This window comes from Phaseolus vulgaris, chromosome 3, assembly GCF_000499845.2.
Source record: "Phaseolus vulgaris cultivar G19833 chromosome 3, P. vulgaris v2.0, whole genome shotgun sequence".
Taxonomy (NCBI): Eukaryota; Viridiplantae; Streptophyta; class Magnoliopsida; order Fabales; family Fabaceae; genus Phaseolus; species Phaseolus vulgaris.
The window spans coordinates 28,413,666-28,433,763 of record NC_023757.2 but is presented as its reverse complement, the minus strand read 5'-3'; the positions used below and the strand labels follow the sequence as shown (position 1 = coordinate 28,433,763).

The following is a 20,098-nucleotide window of genomic DNA, read 5'->3' as shown; positions in this document are numbered from 1 at the left end:
ACAGAGAATGCTCTGGACGAAGAGACACTCGAAGCCGTGATGATTATCGTCGTATGACACGAAAAAAACGAAGTGAAAGTCCGGTCAGACGAACCCGTCCTCAGAGTGAAAGCCCCGAATGAAGAAGTCGAACTAAACAAAAAGTTCGAGAAGTCATTAACACTATTGCTGGTCCAGTTTCGCTCGGTGCACCGGATCAAGAAATTAACTATATCGCCGGAGGATTTGCGGGTGGCGGATGCTCCAACTCTGCTAGGAAAAAACATTTAAGGGCAATTCAATTCGTTCACTCTACTTCGACACGTAAGCGTCCACATATTCCTCCAATCACGTTTACTGATGATGATTTCACTGCAATCGACCCAGTCCAAGATGACCCCATGGTCATCATTGTGGAGATAGACAAATTTGCAATTGTTAAGGTTCTGGTGGATCAGGGCAGTTCAGTCGACATTCTGTATTGGGAAACCTTTAAGAAGATGCAAATTTCTGAAACAGAGATACAACCTTATGATGAGCAGATAGTGGGATTCTCAGTAGAACGAGTGGACACCAAGGGATACATTGATTTGTTCACCACTTTCGCTGATGACTCTCTAAGTAAGACAATTAACATCTGATACCTATTGGTTAATGTCAACACCTCTTACAACATACTGCTCGGATGTCCTTTTATTAACAGGTTAAAAGCTATTGTTTCTACCCCTCATTTGGCCATGAAATTTCCTTCCGTTACTGGAGATATTGCAACAGTACATGTTGATAAAAAAACTGCGCGGGAGTGCTATGTAGCTAGCCTAAAAGTTGAACCGACCAGACGGTTGTATACTACAATGAACGACTGATCCCCCAACAAAAGAGGGCGGTCACTAGAGAGGCGTTCTAGGGGCCGAAACTCCAGAAGACACTTGGTTGCCCTTGTAGACCTAGATCCACGATTGGATGACCCTCAGATGGAGGTCGGAGAAGACCTTCAACCCATATTCCTCTGCGACGACGACCGTAAAACATACATGGGAACATCCTTAAAGTCGGACGACCGAGAGATGATAAAATGACATTGGTCAAGAATGCAAACCTTTTTGCTTGGACCGTCGCGGACATGCCCGAGGTAAACCCCAACGTTATTACTTATCGTATGTCCGTATATAAGGAGGCTAGACTGATTGCCTAGAAGAAAAGAAAACTAGGCGAGGAGAGACGTAAGGCCGCCCAAGAAGAAACTGACAAATTGGTATAGGCCGACTTCATCCATAAAGCCCATTATACCACGTGGTTGGCTAACGTGGTGATGGTTAAGAAGTCTAACGGTAAGTGGCGAATGTGCGTAGACTACATGGACCTCAACAAAGCATGTCCAAAGGACTCTTACCCCCTCCTGACTATCGACCGACTGGTCGACAGAGCAGTTGGGCATCATATTGTCAATTTTCTTGACGCATACTCAGGGTATAATCAAATCTAGATGCACCCATGGGATAAAGAGAAAACAACTTTTATGACAGACTCCAACAACTTTTATTATGAGCTTATGTCGTTCAGCCTCAAGAACGTCGGAGCCACATATCAACGTTTGATGTATTATGTCTTCCACGACATGATTCGAAGAAATGTCGAAGTATATGTCGATGACATTGTTGTCAAATCTAACTCATGCGAACAACATGTCTCAAATCTGAAAGAAGTTTTTCAAGCTTTACGCAAGCATCGCATGCGCTTAAATCCCGACAAGTGCGCGTTCGGTGTGGAAGGAGGAAAATTCTTAGGGTTTATGCTCACCCATCGGGGCATAGAAGCAAACCCTGAAAAATACAAAGCTATCGCAAAAAATGCAGAGTCCCAACAACATTAAGGAAATCTAAAGGTTAGTTGGACGACTCACCTCCTTGTCCTGGTTCGTGCCGAAACTTGCAGAGCGAACTAGACCCATCGTCCAGTTGCTGAAAAAGGCGTCCCGGTTCGAATGGATTGCCGAGTGTGAAAAAAATTTTCTCCAACTAAAGACATTTTTGGCATCCCCGCCAGTAATTCAAAAGTCGAACGCACGCGAGCCAATTATTGTTTATCTCGTTGTTTCAACCGAAAATGTGGGTTCAACTTTGTGCAAAAGATAGAGGCAGAAGAATGACCAGTGTATTTTGTTAGCTGAGCACTCCATGACACCAAAAAAAGATATCAAATGAATGAGAAAGTTGCATTGACACTAGTCATCACCGCACGACGGATGATAATGTACTTTCAGAATCATCGAATCATATTCAAAACCAATTATCCTATTGTGAAGATTTTGACTAAACCTGACTTGGTCGAACGCATGATAGGATGGGCAATTGAGCAATCAGAATTTCACATTCAATATCAACCCAGGGGTTCAATAAAATTTGAAGCCCTTGCTGATTTTGCAGTTGAGCTTACTCCACTGCCGACTGAAGAAGAACAAGCCAGGTGGATCTTATATGTAGACGGATCTTTAAATAGTCGATCGTGAGGAGCAGGGGTAGTATTGGAGGGACTAGGTGAAATTGTCATTGAGCAGGCCCTAGAGTTTGAATTCAAAGCATCAAATAATCAAGCCGAATATGAAGCCATCATAGCCGACCTTCACTTAGTTTTCTGCATTGGAGGTAAGAAAAATGACTTGCAAAAGTGATTCACGACTAGTGGTCGGACAACTTAAGGAGGAATATGAAGTTCGAGAAACTTTACTTCAACAATATTTCCACTTCGTGCGGAATCTATTGATCAAGTTCGACGAAATATCTTTCCAACATGTCCGACGAGAAAATAACACTCGTGCGGACGCACTATCACGTTTGGCAACCACCAAATAGAAAGGAATTCACCATTCGGTCATACATGTCACTTTGACAAAACCTAGAGTCAACACAGAGAAATGTATGACAACTGATACTCAGCCAAATTAGATGACCCTCATCAAACAATACTTGACAGATGGAAAATGTAACCCACACTTAGAGAAATCAATGCAGCAGTAGGCCACCTGGTTCATACTCATTGGCCAAGACCTTTATAGGTGAGGATATACTCGTCCGCTCTTAAAGTGTCTTGCTCCCGACCAAGTCACTTACGTTATGAGGGAACTACATGAAGGAGTATGTGGAACTCATTCTGGAGCACGAACCATAGTGACCAAGGTATTACGAGCCGGCTACTATTGGCCGACCGTACATGGTGATTGTATTGAATTTGTTCGCAAATGCATAAAATGTTAAGAGTATGGCACCTTGTCACACCAAAAGCCTGAGAACCTACACTACATTTTATCTCCATGACTCTTTGTGAAATGGGGGATGAATATAAATGGACCCTTTGCCCCTAGTAAAGGGCAATGCAAATTTTTGCTAGTCGACATCGATTATTTCACTAAATGGATTGAGGTCGAGCCCTTGATGGCGATAACCGCATGAAATGTCCAAAATTTCGTATGGAAAAATATAGTCTGCAGATTCGGCCAACCTCAGATTATCATCATCGATAACGGTCGACAATTCACCGACCGAGGACTAGCAGAATTCTATGAGAAACTTAATATTAAGCACATCGCAAGTTCAGTCGAACATCCACAAACCAACGGTCAAGTAAAGGTCGCCAATAAGGCCATCCTCAACGAGCTCAAAAAAAGACTTGGTCCAACCAAAGGAAATTGGACTGAAGAGCTTCTTGAAGTCCTATGGGCCTACCGATGCACCTCGCAGTCCACAACTCAAGAGACGCCCTACAGTCTGACGTACGACACTAAAGTCGTGATTTCTGTTGAAATAGGTGAACCCTCACTACGACGACAAACACTGGATTTAGACTTAAATAAGGAAAGCTTACTGGTCGGCCTTGACTTTATCAATGAGATAAGAGACAAATGCAGAACACGGGAGGAAGTGTGTAAGATACGGGCTGCAAGAAGATATAACTCGAAGGTAAGCCACGAAACTTTCAGAAAGGAGATTTAGTCTGGCGCATGCGCAGTGACGCCCGAAAGGATAGCGGGAAGTTTTCAAGTAACTGGGAAAGACCATTCTGTATCACCGACACAACGGCCGGAGGGCGTATCATTTAGAATATTTGTCAGGGAAAACTGTACCGAGAACGTGGAATGCCACGCATCTCAAATTTTATTACAACTGATAAATAAAATTAGTGCACTCTTTCCTCGCTCGGTTGTTTTATCCCTAAAAAGGGTTTTCGACCGAAAAGGTTTCAACGAGGCACTTTAAAAATTATTTCTAAAAAATGTGCGCCATCAACATAAATTACCGAGCATTCGGCCAACATCTAATAACTTAGATGTTATTCACCAAAATCTTGGTCTGAAACTTATTAATAACTTAAACGTTATTTACCGAGCATTCGATCAACATCTAATAACTTAGTTATTATTCACCAAAATCTTGGTCTGAAATTTATTAATAACTTAATTGCCATTTACCGAGGCGCTCGGTCTACCAATTATAATTTAAAAGTTATTTACCAAATTCTTGGTCTGAAATCCATTAATAACTTAATGGTTATTCACCGAAGCATTCGACCATCACTTTATAACTTAAAGATTATTCACCAAAACTTTTGGTCTAAAATCCATTAATAACTTAATTGTTATTCACCGAAGTGTTCGACCAACACTTTATAACTTAAAGGTTATTCACCAAAATTCTTGGTTTAAAATTCATTAGGACGTTAATTATCATCTACCGATTGTTCAGTCAGGAATCTATCAAAACTTTATTACATTTATTACATTTATCGTTGTACTACTTGTTCGGTCAGACATTAACGATGAAGTTAGCATGAATTACTTAACAGAAACACATAAAGGCGAAATCATCAAACACAATTGTTCAAGATAGTTGAAAGTAAAGGTGTGGAGGAAACACAAACTGTTTAAAGCCCACAACCCGGGTCCAGGTACTTTTTCAATTTATATACTTCCCTCCATCGATTGATCTTGTTGGTTTGCTTCGGACGGTTGGATATCTTCCATTATGTGGTCGGCATTTCCCCCGAGTGGCACTAGTTGGCCATTCACCACATCTTTCCCCAAGTCATACCTCGAGTCCTCGGCCGGTATGCCATGAAAGAAAATTGCCTGCCGAATGCCTTGGTTGAAACTTTCCTCATTAATATGCAACATAACTCTTGGAACTTTTCCATTTCAGCAGCAAGAGATTCTCCTTTGGCTTCAACATCAACTTTTTCCTTTAAAAGCTTATCTTGTTCGGCCATCACTTTGGCAAGAGTTAACTTCAATGCTTCTTGTTCCTCCTTGGCCAGCCGATCCTTCTTTTGCATTTCCTCCCTGCAAGTTTCAGTCGTCTCTATAGCACTTTTTAAAGAGTTGGCCGACTCTTCCAACTCAGCTTTCAGCTTCGGCACCACCACCGTTTGGGTCCTATTTAGTTCATCTCCAAGGGCTTTCCCCACAATAGTAACCCGACTTTGCAACTCAACTAGTTCTTCTATTAAATCTTTAGTAGGGATGGCTGCCAGAACACCTTCATCTTCTGGACGGAGCTCAAATTGCATAGCCGAAGCCACCTGCATTGAAGAGCCCAACATAGTAAGGGGTCTGCTGGACGACAGCCATACTTCAGCGCCAACTTGAACCTTAGGTGAACGACCTCTCTTTCGGTTAACAGCTGGAGCAGCCACCGCCACGGGCGGTGCTATTTCTTCAACATCAGTCTTTCCTTTCCCAACCCCAGCAAGACTGCTGAGTTTTCATGCGACAACCTGTCTTTTTAGGTTGCTCATAAAACTACTTAAAGCGGGATCCATCCTTATGATAATATTTGCAAAGTACGAATATAAATAAACTACATTAACATAGCCAGTAATATAGCTGGATGCAAAAGGTCGACATACCATTAAAATCCGTCCACTTCGTGGTTGACCCATATAAAGCTATCAACTCTCGGGTTGGCAGCTTATAAGGCAGTTGATCAATAACGACTAAAATTTCTTTATCAAAGGGCGACAGAGACGACCACAACCAATTACCAAGTTGCGTCGATTTTTCTGTCCAGTGAAACGGAAATTTGGTTGTCCCATTTGTGTTATAAAAATAGTCTCGGCCACAAAAAATTTAAAGTATCTTTCTTTGAAATTTTTATACGAAGTAGTAAAAGCGGCAAAACGAATATTCCCCGGTCGGCTAGACAAAGATAACCAACTCACAGGAGTACTCGAACGTGTGTTATAATAATACAAAAAGGATTCGGGGGTAGGTTCCAATTTGAACAGACGACACAGTACTCGGAACGCCTGAAGGGCTACCCATGAGTTGGGATGTAACTGTGTCGGTGCTACGTTGAGGGTATGAAGGACCCCCATAGTGAAGTTATCGAAAGGTAGGGTTACATGCAAATCAGCAAACAAAGTGCTATATACAAAGAAAAAATCGACCGGTGCGTTCTCCTGGCCATGACACACACGGTCGGTCACGCCACATATGTCAGCCATTATAGCTTCGGGCGGACAATTGAGCACTAGAAACGATTTTTCGGGTAGCAACTAAGAGAACACACCAACTATACTAGCACAGACTTGAGCTTCGAAGGATTAGGAGACTACCAGCACGTCAGCGAATTGTGTACCAGTGGATAAGTATTACCTAGGCCCCGTCATCCATACAAGTACACCATTTTTACTTTATTTTCAGAAATTAAAATTAATATATATATATATATATATATATATATATATATAAATTGGTTGGGACATGTCATGTCATTTCTTCTGAATATTTTTTTACCAAACAAACATTCTCACTATTTTCTTTTCTTTTATCTTACATTTCACACATTCTTTTTTATAGGCAAAATGATTAAATGATTTTTTAAAGTTTAGTTTTACAAATTTATACAGTTTTTGGATTAACAGAATTAAATTTATTTTTAAAGATATTAATTATATTTAAACCTCTAATGAACAGCTTAAATTTATTTAATTTTTAAAGTTAATTTTACTAATATATTATTATGTAAATTTATTTAGATTATACTTTAAGAGAATCTTTTATCTAAAAATTTGTATTTAATGAATTATTTTTCATATTTTAGATTTTAAAAGTATTCACATATACATCTGTTTTTTATGTGGATAATAAAACCGATGATGTGTAACTTTTTAAGATAAAACAAATAAAAAATACTCATGTTGAAGTTTTACCATCCTATCAATTTTTTAGACAAAATAAACTTTGACCTTTTATCATCCTATTATCGTTTATGATTTTAGTTATATGAGAAAGAAAATCTATGATATTTAAACTTAAAAAAAATTATTATGCAGGGGGTAATAGATTGGTTAGAAGAATATTATTTATATGTTTTTTTGCATTTTAGATATATTTTTTACAAGTTTGGTTGTATCTTGAATATTTGGAAAGATACTAAGTCTAATATGATTTAGTTTGTTTTCTTTCAAAAAAAAATTATATATACTTTAGTATATTTTAGTAGATATATAATAAAAGTAGGTTATGTATATTATTAAGAAGTGAGAAGTGAACTTTAAGTTTAAATTAACCTTATAAATTGAATTATAAAGTGATGTTTACATCCAGTTATATATTTTGAAATATTTGTATCTTTATTTGATATGAGATCTCTAACACACTCATCACACCGATACCTGTCAATTCACTATATATTTATAGATGGTCTGATTGTGACTCACTAGTCTAGAATTATTACTCACTCCATTATATTTTAATTGATGTTCTTTTATTCAAAATTTTGTTTCTATTTATATGTTTGTAAAGTTTAAAACTAAATTAATTATTATTTAACTAATTATACCTTTATTTTTCAAATTTTAAATATTTTTTTTAATATTTGAAATGAATTATTTGAAGAATAATTTATAATAGTAGAAATGCTAATTATTTGGAGGATAATTTATTGGTTTCCATAACTTTGTTTAACTTCGTCTCGTTGTATAAAATTTAGAGAGTAAAATGATAGAGATTGATATTTTCAAGGTTAAATGCTCTTTATTATTATAATTATTTTTCAATTTTATTTTGTAACATCTCTAATTTTTTTTTTATCCATATATAATAAAATAAGAAATATGTAATTAACATATGAATATGTACATTTCAAAAAAATATTTATTTTTATAGGGATTTTAATATGTACAATAAAAGTTATCAAAACAAAAACAAAGCATTCAAATGAAAGCTATCTCATCCTCCAGTTGTTCACTGAGGAGGTCTACTACATACAACCCCATTTGCTCACGTGTAAAACACGGTCATCATAGATAAAGAAACAAACACAAACAAAAAATAGGGTAAGCTAGCTATATAAATATTTCTATATAACTTCAAATTCAAATTAATAAACATAATTCATCAAGTATCATACAATTTCTCAAACCATCAAGTGTCTATTAAAATTCACAATTCATTCGCAGAGTCATGCACATAACATCTCAATATATCATCATCTAGTATGATAGGGCTTGACAAATCAATACACCATTGACCTGGAATATATTTAATTTCGTCATACTCTTCTTTCCAAAGTAATGATTCCATCCTAGCATTATTGCTTGCTCATTTGACAAGTTGAAGCCATACACTTGCAAGATCCATGTTATCAAAATTTCATACGGCAGAGGCATGTTGTTATCTCGACATTTCATCATGTGTTGCATAATGTAATGAGGCCAATTAATCATTATATTATTTTTGATGCACCACATCATGAAAATATCTTCATACAATAGTTGTGTGAAGTTGCTCCCACGAGGGCACAAGATGTGCACCCATGTGTAATGTAATAGTCGGTCATTTATTTTCAAATTACCGACATTTCTAACATTTTGACCTTGAACATTTTCACAAATCATGGATGATAATACTAGTGCTCGATCAAAACTTACTTCCTCAGGGATCGTCCCAGGGTTAACTTAACACCGTTATACCTCATATTGACAATGTTTATCCAATCCAATTGATTAATGTGTATTCGCTTTCCGCAAATCTCAATGGCAAGGTGACCAATAGGTGTGATCTTTAGATTTGTATAAAATACTATGACCAAGTCCTCATAATACGGAAGTTTGATTCCAAGGAAAGGTTGTAAACTTTGGAAATTCATAAGGTTTTGGAATTCAAACCCTGAAGCAGCAAAAAATGGAGAATGCATAGCTTTTGGTGATAAGACTGATCTTCCGTGAAACATATTTTCAAACATCATCTTTTAACGTTTTGTACTAAAGTATCTTGAATAATCAAGAACTTCTTCAATCCCCATTGCTGGGGAGGAGGAACGACATGATCTTTTGCTAGAACTTTACCCTTACGGGTTCTGTGACATTTCTAGGATGATGATGTCATGTATAATGCAATTACTACAATACTGTAATATAAAAAATCGATTTAAATATATACACAAATTATGAATAATATAACATCAATTCTATTACTATATTAATATTTTTCATTTTAAATAATGCATATAATTAATTTTGATTAATAAGACAAACTTAATTTATATTAGTAATAATAATCCAAAAGGTTACATTCAATTGACTTTTAATTAGTATATTAAAAACTGTATACATATATAAATTAATATGTTCAACTGTATATAATATCTGAAAGTAATAGAAGTAATAAAACATATCTAAATTAATACATGAATTGTATTATTTTAATACACATAAGTATTGAATGATTGGATATGGAAAAAAATGCAGTTTATATTTCCCTACTGTCAAAATATTAATTTAAAATAAAAAAATCTTTTTTTAATAAAGAATTAAATGTTCAAAAAATACTTTTTGTAAATAAAAGAATCTAAAAAATAAAGGAATAATATAAAAACAGAAAACAAAATTGAATGTGTTCTGACTAATATTTTCAAAAAAACTCCTATTAATCAATAACAAAACAATAATTACATTAATTTAGTTTATATTTAAAATGGATTTTAATTAACACTCTCAAAATTCATTCAAATGGATTTTCAATAATAAATATATTTAATTTATTAAATTAATTTTAAATAATGTAATATAAATTTCATTACTATCTTAATATTTCTATTTTAAATTAATGTATATAATTAATTTTCGTAAAAAATAAATAAATAATTTTTAATAATAATAATATTTCAAAAAACATATTCACATCTAAAATTTAAATTAATGTCAAAGAAAATAAAAAATTATATTTTATAAAAAAATAAAATAAATTACGTCAACAAATTAACATGGATAATTAATTTAGTATGATTTCAAAATTCACATCTAAAATTACAAACTTATTAACATAAATAACTACTTTAAAATAATTTAAACAAATTAAATTACAAAATCCTAAACATCCAAACAAAATATAAATTTAAACCACAAACAAAAAATACATATAAAAAAACACATACATCCAAACAAAATATAGATTTAAAACACAAACAAAAAATACATATAAAAAAAATACATACCTAAAGAAGAGCATAAGAAGATCAATTACACTAGATGAAGTACAACACCACAAGAACACAATAATAACCTGTGCCTGAAAACAATTCACAAAACAAAATTTTAGAAATTTGAAAAAAAGCATGAACATAACTAATTAATCCATGCCTTAAAAATTCAGCATAATCGATTATGCATGCAGTTATAAATCCAACATAATCGATTATTCTACAGCATAATCAATTAACTTGACTTTTACACAGAGCACATAATCGATTATGCTTCAAAAAATACACATATAATCGATTATGCCACTAGCATGATCGATTATTCACTATTTTTAACAACATAATTTATTATGTACTCTCTTGTTTTTCAGTGATAATCGATTATGTGCTCTACAAAATTCACAGAATGCTAACCTGAGATCAAAGATGCACTATCAAACTCACTCCCCTACCACTCTGCTACCTCACGAACCTGTCCAAGCTCAGTAAACCAATCTGTAACTTTGTAAAGATAATTTGAGTTTGTTTGAGTGAATTTTGAAGTTCCTAGAGGCATGGTTTTATATACGTGAATGAGCAATTTATTATCACACATCTACTCTCACCCACTGCATTCATGGCATTCAAATGGCACTCTGTCGTCAAAGGATTCCTGAGCCAAACTCAGGAATCTCATGGCATGCGTAAACAGCAGTCCATGGCAGTGGCATGTAGTGATGCACTGTGCTTGTCCTCTGCATGCATGACATGCTTGTGAAGAATAAAATGAAGAAAAGTAAGGGTAGGATGGTAAGTTGAGGTGTGTGATGTGTCTTTCAGCTTAACACTCTCTCCTTTCTCTTCATTCTTCAGAGGACGCCTTAACCGCTTCACTTCCTCTCCATCCGCTCCCTCACCCGCATGTGCCGACTGAAGCAAATAGGAGTGGTACCCTCTCATCCGTCTTCGACTACAATGCTGCCCTAGAAGCAAACATCGTGTTTGAGAGGAAGTACAAGAAGAGAAAGAGCTTATTTTGAGAAAAAAATCGTTCCGAAAAGTTAATTTAAAAAAGTATAGTATATGTTTTGAAAAGTTTACTTTGTAAATTTTGTTTTGGAAAATTTATTTTAAAAGGTATAATGTACATTTCAGAAAGCTTATTCTAAATTTTTTTATTCCAAAAAATTCATTTTGCAATATTTTATGTGTTCTATAAATCTTATTCTGAAAATTTAGTTTCAGAATTTTTATTCTGAAAATCTGGTTCCAAAAATATTGTTATGAAAATTCTATTATGAAACTCTTGTTAAAAAATCATGTTCTGAAATATTCTTTCAATAAATAAGTTGGAAATTACTTTTACATTCGCAAAATGTAATTTAAAAATTATAGAGAGGTAGTTAGTAATTATGGGAGTATAAGAAGAAAAAGACTTCAAAATTTAAAATGTTGTTCAAATTCAACCAATGCCCGATATTTATGAGTTTTTATGAACAAAATCTAAAGGCTTTTGCTTCCTATACTCCCATTCCTCAACATGCACCAAATAGTTGCTGAAATGACCAAATTGCCCTCTAATCGCTTTTTCCTCACTGCAGCCCACCACCATTGTTACTGTTGCAGTAGAAAAAGAAGAAGAGAATGAGAACGTTGCAGAGGAAGAAGAAGAGCGAAAACAAAATTGTTTTTTAAAACACATTTCACGTGTTCCAAAAAGTTCTTTCCAAAATATATTATGAAAAGTTTATCTTAAAAAACTCATTTTGAAAAACAGATTCCAAAAGATATCACATACTTTCTAAAAAAATTGTTCTGAAAATGCTATTCCAAAATGTATTTCATGTTTTCTGGAAATTTCATTTCAAAAATCTTGTTCTGAAAATCTTATCAATTTCAGAAAACGTATTTTAGAATTCACATTGCATAAATTCTAGAAAACATGTTTTTATAAAAATTTCAAAATTATAATCCATAACTCACTTTAAGTAAGGTAAAATGGTCAATTTGGGCATGAAAAATAAGGTTCAAGCTTGTTGAAAGCTCGTTTTGAATAAAATTTTGCAATCCAAGTCCATGTGCTTTAAAGATCCAAATTTAATTTATTCTCTCAAAATATTAAGTCCATGTCCAATATTTCATTGAGTGGTTTTGATTGAAAGTAGATGTAGACTTTGACAAAGTTGCTTCCTAATGACTTAGGCAAAAAATAATAATTCACTTAAGTCTAATTTGTAGTAGTTTTTGTTATTTGTCAATTTATAAATCTGTGATAGTTTTTTTTTATCAATGTACTGTGTTTAGACGAATTTTCAAATACAATTTTTTCAATTTACGTTTGAGATTGTTTTCAAATGATATTAATGTTGTTCCTTCTGTCAAGATCAATTCAAATATAAATTAGGATGATTTCTTGATCGATATCAGTTAAAGTTTTCTTAACCAAAAGTGATATAACTAATCTTCACTTGATGTTTATCAAGGTTTCTCATCAATGCTAATAAAACTATTTTTCGGTCAGTGTTGGTTGACTTTTTTTAATCAACATTGATTATGATTATTTTTGTATTTGCATTACTGACATTATTTATCCATCTAAGTAGGTCAGGACTATATGTAACTTAATATTTATTAAGTTTTTCTCTATCAATATTAATGAGATAAATTTTATATCTAGTGATAATTGAAATACTCAGTCTAAACATTAAATAAAATAAAATCCAGCACAATTTGAATTATCTTTTATACAAACAAAATAATTTAAAATAAAATCAATTCAAATTCATTGCATTTAAATTTCATAAAGAAATTACAAAGTTCACTGTTGAAACACAAGGTAAGAGATTATAGTTTGTATGAGTATTAGGATTGTTTTCCGAATTGGAGTTTAGATTTGAATTTTAAAATTCATATTTGGATATCTGAAGTGGGAAGAGAGAAGTTAAATTTTGAGGGTATAAAAGTAAATGTCTAAACTTTTTTTTAGAAAAAGCAATTGTTTTTAAAGAAATCTAGTGGTGCACAATTATGGATGCCAATTTTTTTTTTTCACATATATTTACAAGTAAAATTGGTAATGTTTAGAGTTTAGGGTTTAAAATAATATTTTTAATTGAAATTACTTTTTTTATTATTTGAGTGGAGGAAGGTAATTTTGTAATGAGATTATTATATTCCCATGTATATCATGAATAATAGAGAAATTGTTCATCACTCAATGCATTTTCGAGTATTTCTGTATCAGACATTATTATGTTGGGGTAAGTGAAAAAACTCAATCAATGAAGTCAAGACAAAAAAAAAACTCATTCACATTCCCTAAATTTGCAAAGACTTATATATATAATTAGTATTATATTTAGGTTACTATGTATATTCTCGTCTCTATTCATTTGGTGAAGTATTTATTTTTGTTATAATCAGGTGTGGAAAGGTCAGAGACTAATTATGGAGTGTAGTTCTTCAGTTGGACATGGTACAAATCAACATATTTTTAGTATTGGTTGCATTTCTTAGAATGTAGATAGTTGTCTTCTTTTAGGGTAGGCCAGTAGTAACCTACCCGTGTTAATTTGAGGGAAAGAGCCTAGTCCCTTATATGGCTCCCACAGATGCCTTCGTGGAGCTCGGTCAGGATTCTATCAGTTTGCTCATTATTCACGCAAATCAGCAATGCTTGAGAATAGTCATGTCTGAAAAGATGTCCATCAATTAGAGTGTATCGCCCGGCGTTCCTCCGAATTGTCTTTGCTTGGTCAACATCGTTCGGGAGGATTCCTTCAACAATGTAGCGAATATAGGGGGTCATTCAAGTGTTCCTTGTTTCCACCTACAACAACGTCAGACATTCTTCTACTAGATCTCATGTTGTTATTCTAGGTGTTCTCAACGTCTCTTGTATTATCATTCGATGGGCTGCTCCCTTTTCCCGAGGTTGCTAGTTTAGACAAAAGGTCAGCTTAGGAATTCTGATCTATGGGTACATGTATAAGATTGAATGTCGAAAAACTCTCAGCCAAAGTTTTCACATAATTGAGATATAGGGACAAGTGTGGATCTTTTGCCTGGAATCCTCCTGTTATCTGCCCTACAATCAGCTGCAAATCGCTTTTTACCATCAATCGTGAGACTCCCATCTCTTTTGCTAGGAGCATCCCAATAATCAGAGTTTCGTATTCGACTTGGTAGTTGCTAGCTTTGAAACAGAAACAGAGAGCTTGCTTGAGATGTACTCCGTTGGGCCCTTCAAGGATTATGCCTGCTTCACTACCCTTCGGGTTGGACGCTCCGTATACCAAGAAGCTCCACTTGAAATCTTCATTTATCGATGTTTGTTTAGGAGTCAAATCTACTATGAAATCGACAAGTACCTGTCCTTTCAACGGGCCTCTAGACTCATATTGGATGTCGAACTTAGATAGTTTTACTACCCATTTGACCATTCTTTTGGCTATATCAGGTTTGCTCAAGACTTTCAGAAGTGGGAGATCTGTCATTACTATTATTGCATAACTTTGAAAGTAATGGCACAACCTTTAGGAAATGAAAACAACGGTTAATGTTGCCTTTTCAATTGACTGATATAAGGCTTGGGCCCCTTACAATACTTTTCTAACAAAATAGATAGGTTTTTGTCCCTTTTCTTGATCCTGCACAATAACCGAGTTTGTCGCACGATCAGTGATGGAAAGATATAATTGAATCGGATGGCCTAGAGTAGGTTTGTAGAGGATCGAGGGATTGGAAAGGTATTCCTTTAAGTTACAAAAGACTTCCTCACATTTTGGCGATCATAGGAAACATTCATTCTTTTGTAAGAACATGAAATAAAGGTACCCTTTTTCTCCACTGACTGATAAAAAACGAGATAGAGTTGCCCTTCTTCCTGTGAGTCGTTGGACCTCCTTTATGTTGCTTGGACTTTTCATGATGATTTTGGTACACTTGTCGAGATTCGCCTTTATGCCTCTTTCTGTGAGCAAGAAGCTTAGAACTTTCCTGATCGTACTCCGAACACACAATTTTTTAGATTAAGCTTCAATTGGTACTTACCAATGGTGTGAAAAAGTTCCTCCAAGTTGGTCAGGTGAGCTTCTTCCCAAGCTGAAGTTACTACGATGTCATCTACATAGGCTTAGATATTCTTTTCGATCATGGGTTGTAGAATTTTGTCCATCTAACGTTGGTATGTTGCACCTGTATTTTTTAAACCAAAAGGCATTACCTTGTTGCAACAATTGGCTGCTTCAACCATGAAAGTTGTCTTGTCTTCATCGAATGGGTGCATCCAGATCTAGTTGTATCTAGAGAAAGCGTCCATAAAGCTGAAAAAATCATAACCTGAAGCATTGTCTACTAGGATATTGATGTTGGGCAAGGCATAAGAGTCTTTTGGGCATGCGTTGTTGAGGTCGATGAAGTGGACACATATTCTCCACTTCCCGTTGGCTTTTCTTACCATTACTACATTTGACAACTATTTCTAGTATTGGATTTCCCTGGTATGATTGACTTCTTATAATCTTTGAGTTTCTTCTTTGATCACCATCATCTTTTCTTCATTGAACTTCCCCCTCCTTTGAGTCACTGGATTTACCTGCAGAGCTATAGTTAAATGATGACATAGAAAGTCTGGATCAATACCTGGCATGTCGATCGTTGACCATGCGAAAACGTTCATATCTCTTGATAGTACTTCCTTCAAAGCTCTTTTGAAACTCCTTTCTAGCAATATCCCGACCTTGAGTTTCCTCCTGTTTAGATCGATTTCCTTTACTTCTCCAGTCGGTTATGGGCACCTTTCCCTTTGGTCGATCGTCAGACCTACCTCTATGTCTGGAATTTGCTCGAAAGTTGCAATTGTATAGGCTCCTGGGCGGGTCTTCAAACTGTTCTCGTAACATTTTCGGGTTGTTTTATGATCTACTATTAAACTTATCACCTTACCCGTTGGAGATGGTAATTTCACTTTTAAATGGGTAGTTGAGACGACTACCCCTAACCTGTTCAATGATGGTCGTCCCAACAGCATATTGTACGAGAAATGAGCATTCACTACAATATATTTGATGGTGATGGTGCTGACCTCTTCTCCATCGAAAAAAGTTGTTCGGAGTTCCACGTAACCATGCACCTCTACTTGATCTTCAGTAAAAGCTATCAGAGTTTCATCAAAAGGTTTTAGTATATCAGGTTCTCGACCTTAGCTTCAAGGTCTCGAAGGATAACACAACCTGTAAATACGCTTTTTGGCTTGCAGCTGCTGTTTCTCCTCTCGAGAACCCTCCAACAATGGTATTGAAATCTCCTAGGATGAGGGTCACAGGGTCACCACCTTTTGGTTCGGTTGTCTGAGCACGTCATCTTTGTGCTTGACTTGCAAGTGTTTCTTGAGGAGACCTTTTTCTACCAAACCTGTCAATTGGTGAGTCAGAGTTTGGCATTTTTCAATGTCATGTCCATGTGCCTGGTGAAAAATACACCAGGCAGCCCAACACTGACCCAAGATAAGTTCGATCTTCTGGGGATATTCCAATTTGTTGATGTTAGGATCCAACATGTGTTTATAAGATACAGTGAATGTCGGGATAGGTGGCAAAGGTTGTGACTAGGTTTTGTCCTCCTTTCGTTCTCCCTTTGGGCAACATAAGGAACGTACCTTTTTTCGGATCATCTTTCGATGGTTGCTTCGCTCACCCCAGGTTAGGTCTCCCTAGTGCGTTCTTTATACCTTTTTTGACTGTGTCGTTCGTCCAACTTCTTTCGTCGAATAGCCTCTTCTGCTTCGATATGGATGGAAGCTCATCACGAATCTTTGTCAATGATATTTTTCAATTTCTGAGCAGGGATTCGCTGAACGGATTCACCCGAAGGCCTTTGACAAATGCGTCTACCACCATTTCTTCCTTGGGTCTTGAATGCAAACAAACACCTCACAGAATTGGTTGAGGTATTCTTTCAAAGGTTCACCATCCCTTTGCTTGATATTGAAAAGATCAACCATCTAGGATGGCTTTACCCGGTTGGTCGTGAATTGCTCCTCGAACATCTTGGAAAACTCGCAGAATGAATTAATGGTTCCATCATGGATCCCGCTGAACCATTTCAAATTCATTCCTCTAAAATTTCTTAACAAAATTTTGTAGCAGGCTGAATCTGACCCGTCTGAAATCAACATCTGGGTTTGGAAAGCTTTCGAATGGTTCTCGGGATCCTCGGCCCCTGAGAAAGGGGTCATCTTGGGCACTAGGAAATGTGGAGAGATAAGCACCTCCATGATTTCCTGGGTGAAAGGCATGGGATCGTCTCACCATCCCTTTTCAAACATGTTGGCAGCGTATCTCTGCCTAGGCTTTTCTTGAATTGTCCTTCTCGGCTCTTCGTTTACTCTTTGCAATTCTTCAAGGCTTTGATGGCTTTCTCCATTAGTTTCCATGATGAATCAACTTCATTCCTCTGTCTCGGTTGCTCAACTTGAGGCTCTTCATGGAGACGCTCTTGTTCTCTCGTAATTCTTCAGCTTGCCTTATTGAATCCTTGTTTTCACATTGTAAAGTTTGTATTGTCTCCATGATTTGTTGTAGGTTGAGTTCTTCTTCGCCATCAGGCACAACTGTCCCTTGCCTTGCGTTTCTCATGATTTCTAATTGTTATCTTTTTTTCAAAATAAATGTGGTAGCAGGATTAGTTTTATCTGCCCTGTGGTGGGCGCAAAATATTCTTGCCGTAATGAGCTCGATCGGATTCCGAGATGGCTCAAAGTAGTCTCCTTTCAAGCTTTGCAAATTGGATCTAAAGAAGTGAGGAGCTCCAGTTTTAGAAGATACTCTGACGCTCAAGTCAGTAAGAGCATAAAATTTCGTGTATATAGTGAGTTGTTTAGTCTAAAATATGAGTTGGGTTTATTTCCTGTGAGTGATCATCTATTTATAAGTCTTCATGGACTTAGATATTTGACACTAGTTTTTCCAGGTTTTAATGCGCATATCATAGTATCTTGTCATAAAATTTGAATATCGTGTATATAAATTGGAGTATTTTGTAATATAATTAGAGTATTTATATAATATAATCATAGACATTGTATGATTAAATCAACATATTAATGGAGTTGAGATATTACGTATATGATTAGAGATATTATACGCTAAAATAAGTGTATTTAAAGAAATCAGGATTTTGTGCCTTAAATCAAATTAGGTGAAATCATATTAATTGTACGTTAATAAGATTGATTCCTATAATGTATTTGTCCAAATTAATGTTATTACATGGTGATAATTATGTGATGGTTTGTTAATAATAATCCTAGAAATATTGGTCAATTTTACTTTATCATGGTCCATCTCACGATTTAGACTAAAATAAAATACATTCGTTTAGGACTTGATCAGTGTATGTTCGATTTGGACTTGGACAATAGAATGTACAATGAGAAAAACATCGACTCATTTTTTTATTTAACTATACCCTATGTATCTCATTCAGTTTTTTTTTAAAATGAAATATATTATAATTTTAATCCAATCATTTTAAATACATTAATATAAATAGGTTTTCATAACTGAGTGTAATGTAAAATGAACCAAATTATCTGTTTCAGAGAATGTCAGCAGCTGACAGATAAAAATGAAAAATAAAAATTATAAAGGGAGGAAAGAGTTGAAAGAAAGGTTGAAAATCAGTGATACTGATGAAAAAAAAAGAGTGAATTGTAAAGCAATAGAATGTATGTTTATACTAACTAAAAGAAAAGAAAAGCTACTCACAGCTATACTCAGAATTCTGGTAACATAGATCATCAACCGTACAATCCACAACAAAACCTTAATAATGTGTTTCATAATTTTAACTAAACTTAAAACTCATTAAACTTGAATTATCTTTTATAAATTAACTGAAAAATTATAACATCTTAATTAGTTAAGATTGAGACAATATAATAACATCCTGATTCAAGTTGAGAAAGCTAAGATGAGAGAATATAAAAAAAAGTGTATAAATCAGAAAGAATTGAAGTTGTTTAAACTTTTCAATTAATAAATTTGGAATTCCAATTACCTTATAGAAATTCCTCTTTCAGTTGAAGTATTTTCTAATTGACCAATCAATTCCATCTTTTGGTTCTACTCTCTTATATATGTAATAACAGCAGAGGATGTAGTGTACTGTAACCCGACAGTTGGTGCAAGTATTTGAAATCCAAAGCCATGAAATTTACAAACTTTGACGCATAATATAAAACAAAATTAGAAAGTATTAAAGGAAATGAAACTGCATACACACTCATGAATCAATCTTAGTCATAACGTCCCCATCTTCAGAATCACGTACGTCCAAACCCTCAGTACCAGCTAGCCCATTTTCTTAAAAAGCTACCTACTCATTCACAAAGAACAAAAAAAGCAAAAACTCATTACCATAAATTACATTGGCTATTCCATTCACACTTCTTTCAAAATTAAGAAGTATAAGGTATACATGAAAATAAAAGTAATTACAAGGAGAATATATGTGTTTCCTTAAACAAAGAAAGTTACTACAGCAGAAAAGCAAAGGCTAGAGTTAAGAGAACTTAGAAAACCTAAAAGAAAAAAATATGGGTTGATTATCTGACCGTACAGAGGGAAGTAGAGTTGAGTTGTTGAAGTTATGTGAGGAGGAAG

The 20,098-nt window shown here is 34.9% G+C and overlaps 1 protein-coding gene across 1 annotated transcript; it reads right to left on the bottom strand.

Annotated features, from left to right (window-relative positions):
* Window positions 1-14,392: 14,392 nt before the first annotated feature.
* On the bottom strand, window positions 14,393-14,929 carry LOC137805501 (uncharacterized). The gene has a single exon (XM_068605441.1). It carries the CDS (start codon window positions 14,927-14,929, stop codon window positions 14,393-14,395), a length of 537 nt encoding a protein of 178 aa, XP_068461542.1.
* Between the last annotated feature and the right edge of the window lie 5,169 nt (window positions 14,930-20,098).

Bases quoted from the DNA above. Each gene is read 5' to 3' on its own strand.
- LOC137805501 (XM_068605441.1), bottom strand. From the start codon at position 14,929: ATGACAGATCTCCCACTTCTGAAAGTCTTGAGCAAACCTGATATAGCC.